This window comes from Benincasa hispida, chromosome 9 (assembly GCF_027475165.1).
Source record: "Benincasa hispida cultivar pf3 chromosome 9, pf3_genome.v1.1, whole genome shotgun sequence".
Classification (NCBI taxonomy): Eukaryota; Viridiplantae; Streptophyta; class Magnoliopsida; order Cucurbitales; family Cucurbitaceae; genus Benincasa; species Benincasa hispida.
Window position 1 is genome coordinate 90253264 of NC_143486.1, and position 7180 is coordinate 90260443.

At 30.3% G+C, this 7180-nt stretch overlaps 1 protein-coding gene across 1 annotated transcript; it reads left to right on the top strand.

Annotated features, from left to right (window-relative positions):
• The first annotated feature begins 3059 nt into the window (after positions 1-3059).
• Positions 3060-4299, top strand: LOC120086489 (LOB domain-containing protein 39-like). The gene is made up of 2 exons (XM_039043163.2): positions 3060-3482; positions 3568-4299. The coding sequence occupies exons 1-2, from the start codon at positions 3299-3301 to the stop codon at positions 3993-3995; spliced, it is 612 nt and encodes a 203-aa protein (XP_038899091.1). The 5' UTR covers positions 3060-3298; the 3' UTR covers positions 3996-4299.
• The last annotated feature ends 2881 nt before the right edge of the window (positions 4300-7180 follow it).

The following is a 7180-nucleotide window of genomic DNA, read 5'->3' on the forward strand; positions in this document are numbered from 1 at the left end:
AGAGAAAGAGAGAGTGTGTAAGCGAGAGCGAGAGAGGAGAGGGATCTGTGAATGAGGAAAGGAAGAGTGCGAGAGCGAGAGCGAGATGAGCTTTTTGTGTGTGTGAGCTCATTTTGATAATGTCACTCGAATTTAACGTCAATAAAAAGTAAAAAGAAAAAAAAAATCTTATTTTTGAAAAGGGAGACAAACTTCTAATTTTTCCTAAAATTTTTGTAAAATTTAGATCTTACAAAAATCCCATAATCTTGTAGTAATATATCCTATATATATTAATGAGGTGATAGATGGATGACTAATTTTGTTGTCTTTGTGCCCTCTCTACAACTATTAATACTCTAAATATAAAAACAAAATGCCTTTTTAATTTTATTTTTATATTGGAAATATTTAAGATGATTTTGATTCATTCAGCTTGGGGTAATTTAGGCTCTTTTCAAGACATTCCAGTCTATTAAAGTTTTGTTCGAAGATAAATTCATTCTTTTACATGTTCAGACAAGACTTCAGTACTCTTACATTTTTACATTCCAATTTATTCCAACAATCACGTGACTTGTTCAACATTTTTTTTTTAACATGGCATAATTTAACTAAATATATGATCTACTTTAATAAATTGGAATTTCAGAATGAAAATTGGTACACCGTCTAAAAATCGAACATTTTCAGAATAATAAAAACAAAACAAAAAAAATTGACGTGGAAAAGAAAACTATAGGTCAAGAAGAAGAATAAATCCACGAGAATAAAAAAAAATCAACACAAGAATTTTCAATAACGATAGTCAACAAAAAAATGATACAATATTTATAAAATTAAAGTGCTCAAAATTTATCTAAAATCTGATGGGAAAGTTTTAATAGCCTGAAATTAAAGTAGAATATCAAAAAGATTTAAAGGGAATAACAAAATATTTTAAATAATAAAGGCAAAATAGAATAAATGTAAAAGTTGTAAGAACCCAATTCAAATTAAAATCCTAGCATTAACCCAAAGTTTTTTTTTTTTTTTTTAAGTATTATAATTAAAGTATGGAGTGAATGAATCGAACTTCTAACCTCGAGATCGATAATACGAATACTATGGAATTATGCTCATGTTGACAACCTAAAATCTTTTCAAGCTATGAAAATGTTACAAGTTTTTAGTAGAATAATTTCAAGCTGAGCTAATAGACTGAGATGTCTTAACTACTTGGTTTACTCCAAGGAGAAAATGTTGGTAAAATATAAATTTTAGTCAAATCATAATAATTTTTTTGCTTACTCCATTTTAATTATTGATTTTAATATTAGTCTAACCTTCATTTAGCCCTACAACGTTTATTTATTTATTTATTTTAAAGTTGAAGATTCGCTTTCTTACTCTGTATTTATTTAATGATAAGTTCTAAAATTTTAAAATATCTAAACAATAATGTGAATTCAAAGTTCAACATCAAATAAATAACTGGGTTAAATTGTAATTTAACATTTTTTTTAATAAAATTGTAATTAATGCTAATATATATAAAACAAACTAAAAACAATAATAATAATAATAATAATAATAAAATATTTAAATCCTATTTTAGTCTATAAAGTTTTAATCTTATTTTATTTTGGTCCTTAAACTTTCAAAAACATCCATTCTTATCCCTAAACTTTTTAAAAGTATTTACTTTGGTCCTTACTATTATGATTCTACTAACTCTTAAACATAACGATAAGATGAGTTGTATTTTTGGATGAATAGGCTGTCAAATAATTTAATCATGCTAAAAATTTTAGGGTTTTAATTTTAAATTAGATGGTAAAGCGATTTTGTATAGGAGATCTCAAAAGTCATTTTACGTCCAGTATTTTGGTTGTTCACTATTTTGACACGTTGAATGTTGATATTTTACTTCACATTCATTTTGCTCAATACATATTAGATATAATTTCATTTTTAAATGTATTTCATCTTTTAAATATTAACATAATCTTAAAAATAGGGATGAAAATAAATACCTTTTAGAAGTTTTAAATGAATGTTTTTTAAAATTTAGAAATCAAAATAGAATAAGATTCAAATTACAGGAATCAAAATTGAATTTAAAAAAAAATATATGACGTTTGACCATTTGATTTATAAAAGGCCACGTAAGTTTTCAGTCACAACCCAATAAAATACTTCTCAAAAAGGAAAAAAATCCAATAAAATAATTATTTTAGAGAGATGAAACTTAAAAATGAGAGAAAAAACCTGGGAAGTAGAAACTAGTGTGGCGTAGACACGTGAGTAACATGTGAAGGGTCCACGACGGCGGAATCAATCGTGACTGCGGCTGGTGCTACCTATGACCGGCTGACAGCTACCGACTCCTTCGGTTCCCCGTTCCCACTCCCACTCAACCACTTGCTCTTCTTTAGTTGTACTTTGGACAAGTTTTATAATCATTTTATAATTAAACTATAAAATATAGAAATACACCTCCATGATACTATATACTTTTTTAAGAGTCTTATTTTAATTGTTGGAGTTTAAAATTTCTTTAAAAAAAATAATGAAAATTTTTTAACATATATGAAAACATAAATATATATGATATATTTGTGAATTATATTTATTTATTTTCGGTTATTCTAACTGTGGAAGTGTATAAATTTGTTAATTATGAAAAGAGTTAAATTGAATTGTGAGGTAAAATTTAAAATTTCAATTAAGATAAATATGAGAATAAAAGAATGAAAATAGAAACCATGGTATTGAGTATTTAATATAACGAATCTTGAAAGAAAAGGAGTTGAAAAGCAAAGAAGAGAAGAGAGGAAGGGGAAAAGGGAAAGAGTTTGCGGAAACACGGAGCCGCTCTTGCCCAGAGTTTGGAAGATATTCCCCGCCCTTGGAAAGCGCTAATGCATTGGGCCCCACTCCAACCATTCTGTCAACTGGGCCCCACTCCTCCCCTCTTCCTTTTTACAAAAGTCCACCGTCAACACTCTGACATCAAACTTAACCACAGTTACTTTCCTAACCCATACACCATTTCCAATCTCTCCTTCTTTTTAACCCACTCTTCTACCGTTTCTAATACTCCTTCTTCTCCATCCATTTTCATTTCTCTTATTATTTGTATTTCCATTAAAATCCTTTCTCTCTCTCTCTCTCTCTTATTCCCCTATTCATCATTGCCTTCCATCTTAAGAAACCTTTTGTTCTCCATTCCATAATAATCCTCAACTGCAACTGTTCTTCAATCTAAAACTCAACGCCCTTTCTGATTTCGAGATTCTGTATTTAATTACCAATTACTAATCCAATACTCCCAAGCATGAGTTGCAACGGTTGCAGGGTGCTACGAAAGGGCTGCAGCGAAACCTGCGTTTTAAGGGGAAGTCTCCATTGGATTGATTCTCCCGAAGCTCAAGGGAACGCCACTCTGTTTCTCGCTAAATTCTTCGGTCGTAGTGATCTCTTGTCCTTCATCTCCGCCGTTCCTTATCATCAAAGACCCGGTAACTTCCTTTTTCTTTACTGCCCACTTCTTTAATTCCTCAATCAATCGATTCTGAGATTTCCCCCGTTTCTTCTTCTTTTAAGCTCTGTTTCAGTCACTGCTATTCGAAGCTTGTGGCCGCACCGTTAACCCAGTTAGCGGCGCTGTTGGTCTACTATCCAGCGGGAACTGGCACGTCTGTCAGGCGGCGGCGGATACCGTTCTCAACGGCGGAGTTCTCCGACCGATACCCGGATTCGAAATTTCTGGAAATCTCACGCCCAACCTCGATGAATCCTTGCTTACTTTCAATACCGATGTCTGGACTACCACTACACACAATCTTCAATTTTACCCATCTACTCCGTCTGATTTCCGGTGCCTTCCTGATCTTTCTCTCGGCAGAGGGAAGAATCATCCGTTGGAGAATCGGCGGTCTCTTGATTCCGAAGAGTCGGTCATGACCAGCTTCGGAAGCGGCGATGTCGGCGACCGGCGGAAAGAGACGAAGCTTTTGAACTTATTCGTATGAAAGAAGGAAGAGAGAAAGAGGGATGGAATTTTGTTTCGAGTTTAGTGACGGTGTTGTAGAAGCAACGACAGTGAATAATCCAATGAGATTTTAATAATCAGTCCGTTCGGAAAGGAACTGTCGCAATGGATTTTCTTCCACCGGCGACGGTGATTTTATCCCTTCTGTTTAAAATTAAGATAAAATACCTAATTTTTTGGGAGGGGGGCTTTACGGTAATTTTAATAATGTAAGTAGATGACGTGTAATTGTGGAGAGGGAGAGGTTGCATGGATAATCAAAAATCAATATTGTCCTCGCCGTACCGTACAGCCTCAACTCATGACTCTTCTCTGACCTTCTTTTTCGTTTTTTTAATTAACAAAAAAAAAGAATAATTATTTTAAACGGTAGAATTAGTAAAAATATTTTTAAATATAATAAAAATGTTGCTGTTTATTAGTGATATACTATAATAGACATTTATATGATAGACTACTTAGATATCTATCAATAATATTTACTGAAATTTTTTTATTATACTTTATTATTGATAGATAGTAATTAAGTTGAGTTTATTTTCCTTTACTTAATAATATACATATACACATTAAAAAAACTCAGGCTACCACCGCCTTTTTTTTATCTTTCATTTATTTCTCACAATAGAAAATAGATATCGTTTTATAGATATTTAAAATTCAGTGTTTTATTTATATATTTTGTATGCAGTTTAAATTCGTGTACGTGGAAGTTTGTGAGTTTGACGTTGTTGGAAAATATGAGTCATTAATAGGTGTAATTTTGATGATAAGAGGAAAAGAAAAGAACTGTTTCTTCACGAAATGTGTTGAACAATTTATTCATTGCGTTAAGATAATATTCCGAATGTGAAGGCATTGGGACTATAAATACAAAATGAATAGAAACAAACAGATTCAAGTCGGTTTATATTTGACTTACCATACAACTTAGTTTTAAATTCCATTTTCGTCTTTATAATTTAAAATTTATTCAATTTTAGTCTATTTTCAAATCTATTTACTTAAAATCTTAAAATTTGAAAATAGAAATCCTGATTAGGACAAACTGAGATCTTGAAGTTAAGACTAAGACAATTAAAACCATAATTTATATATGTATGTATTACGTTTGAAGTCCGTAAAATTTATAGTTTGTTTTACTACATAAAAAAGTTTAAAATATTATAATTAATATATTAAATAGTTTTTAACATTATTTTATTCTTAGGGCGTGTTTGTTTCAAGGATTAGGCTTGGGATGGGTTAGACATCCTAAACTCAACCCTTGTTTGGAATAAGGGTTTAAGAAGCCAGACTTCCTATCCTCTTCCATGGATTTGAATAGGAAACATTATTCAAATTCATAGATTACATTTTTTTTCTAATTTAATTTAGGAAGTTTGTCGGTCAACTTCTAGAAACCACCCCGGCGTTGCTATAGGCCAACACCGACCATTGCTGGCCACCCTCAGTCACCACTTCCAGTGATCTTGTCGGCGGACTTCCAACGACCTTGTCGATGGACTTCTGTTGTCGACTATAGCCAAACTTCGATCGCCATCGGCCAACTTTGACCACCATTCCTGGTGATCGCTGTAAAAAATATTGTTAGTATATAACAAACCAAACAAAACTTATATATAAAAATACTTCTAAAAAGGAGTTGTAAAAAACATGTGTTTTTATTTTAAATCAATAGTGTTTAAATAAAAAAAAAAATCTAATTCATTCAAAACAAGCCCTTAATTTAATGATAATAATATTTTTTAAATAAACTCTTTCTATTTTTTTTATATGGAGTTTTTTCTTTTTACTTATTATTATTTATTAGATTATCTTTTTTAATTCACTCTCTTCCCTTTATTTATATATTTCCTTTATTTTAGGAGATTTTTTGTTTTTTTTTTTTTTCTATTTCTCCTGGCATAAATCGATCACTACAAGAAGCATCCCTATATGCTTTTCTTCTTATTATTATTATATACATATTTTTAACAAAAATTGAATAGTAAGGAGGGGTAAAAAGTAAATTGAACTAGATTTTTGCTTAACTAAGTATATTTATTTAAATTATATGTGTAGAAAACCTCAATTTAAATTAGTAAAAGATGTATAACATTTTATTTCAAAGTCTAATAAAATCAAAATATCAAATTATAAAACAATAAATCAAATAAATTTATAATTTTAGTCAAATCTATATTTCAAAATTCAAAAAACAAATATTCTTCAAAAAAATTTAGATTATTTTATATTTGACTATATTAAAATAATTAAGATGACAAGTTTAAACTAATCTAAAATCTAACCTTATTAAATACAAAAAAATATTTCATAAACTCAAAATTTATAAATCTACACTTCATTCCCAGACATCCTAAGCATGCATTCCAAATGTTTTTTAAACCCATACTTCCAAAATCTGCACTCAAAACACAAATTTCTTAAACCCGGACTACCTAAACCTCCCAACAACTTAACATGCTTAGCATTCCAAACCTGCGCACCAAACACCCCTTATAGTTTTAACTACTTAAAAGACAAAATACAAATTTATTATACTTGTAAAGTTAAAAAGGTGTGATTGTCCGTTCAAATATATATTCATCATTAGATATTGATGTTTTGTATATATGATATAAATCACACCCATATATGAGATCTCTCACTCCAACCTTAATAGTTGTAATGTGACAAAAGACATAATTATCCGTTCAAACATATCTCTACGACCAAATCAGGATATATTCATATATATGGTCTACATCACATTCATACACAAAAATATATACCACCTAGACCTAAATAGTTGTAACGGAGAATTGATGTAATTTTTCATTCAAACATGTACCTATAGAACATGATATGTCATTATGGTCTAAAACACAGTTATACACTAAAGAATACACCACTTCGACTGTAACCACTTCAACGCGAATAGTTGTGATGAAGGACAAAATCGGAATGATGAAAAATGATAAAGGCATAAGGGTATCTAAAGATTCTTCCATTATATCTGCGTGCGTGTGAATAATTATTTGGCTAAGAATGGAGACCTGCACATAAGGTTAGTCATGAAATCATAAATTTATTTGACCAAGTCTGGAGACAAACCAATAGTGGCGATATTTTTTATAAAACCATTTAAATTATGTATTCCATCAGGTCAAAAATAAAAGTAAT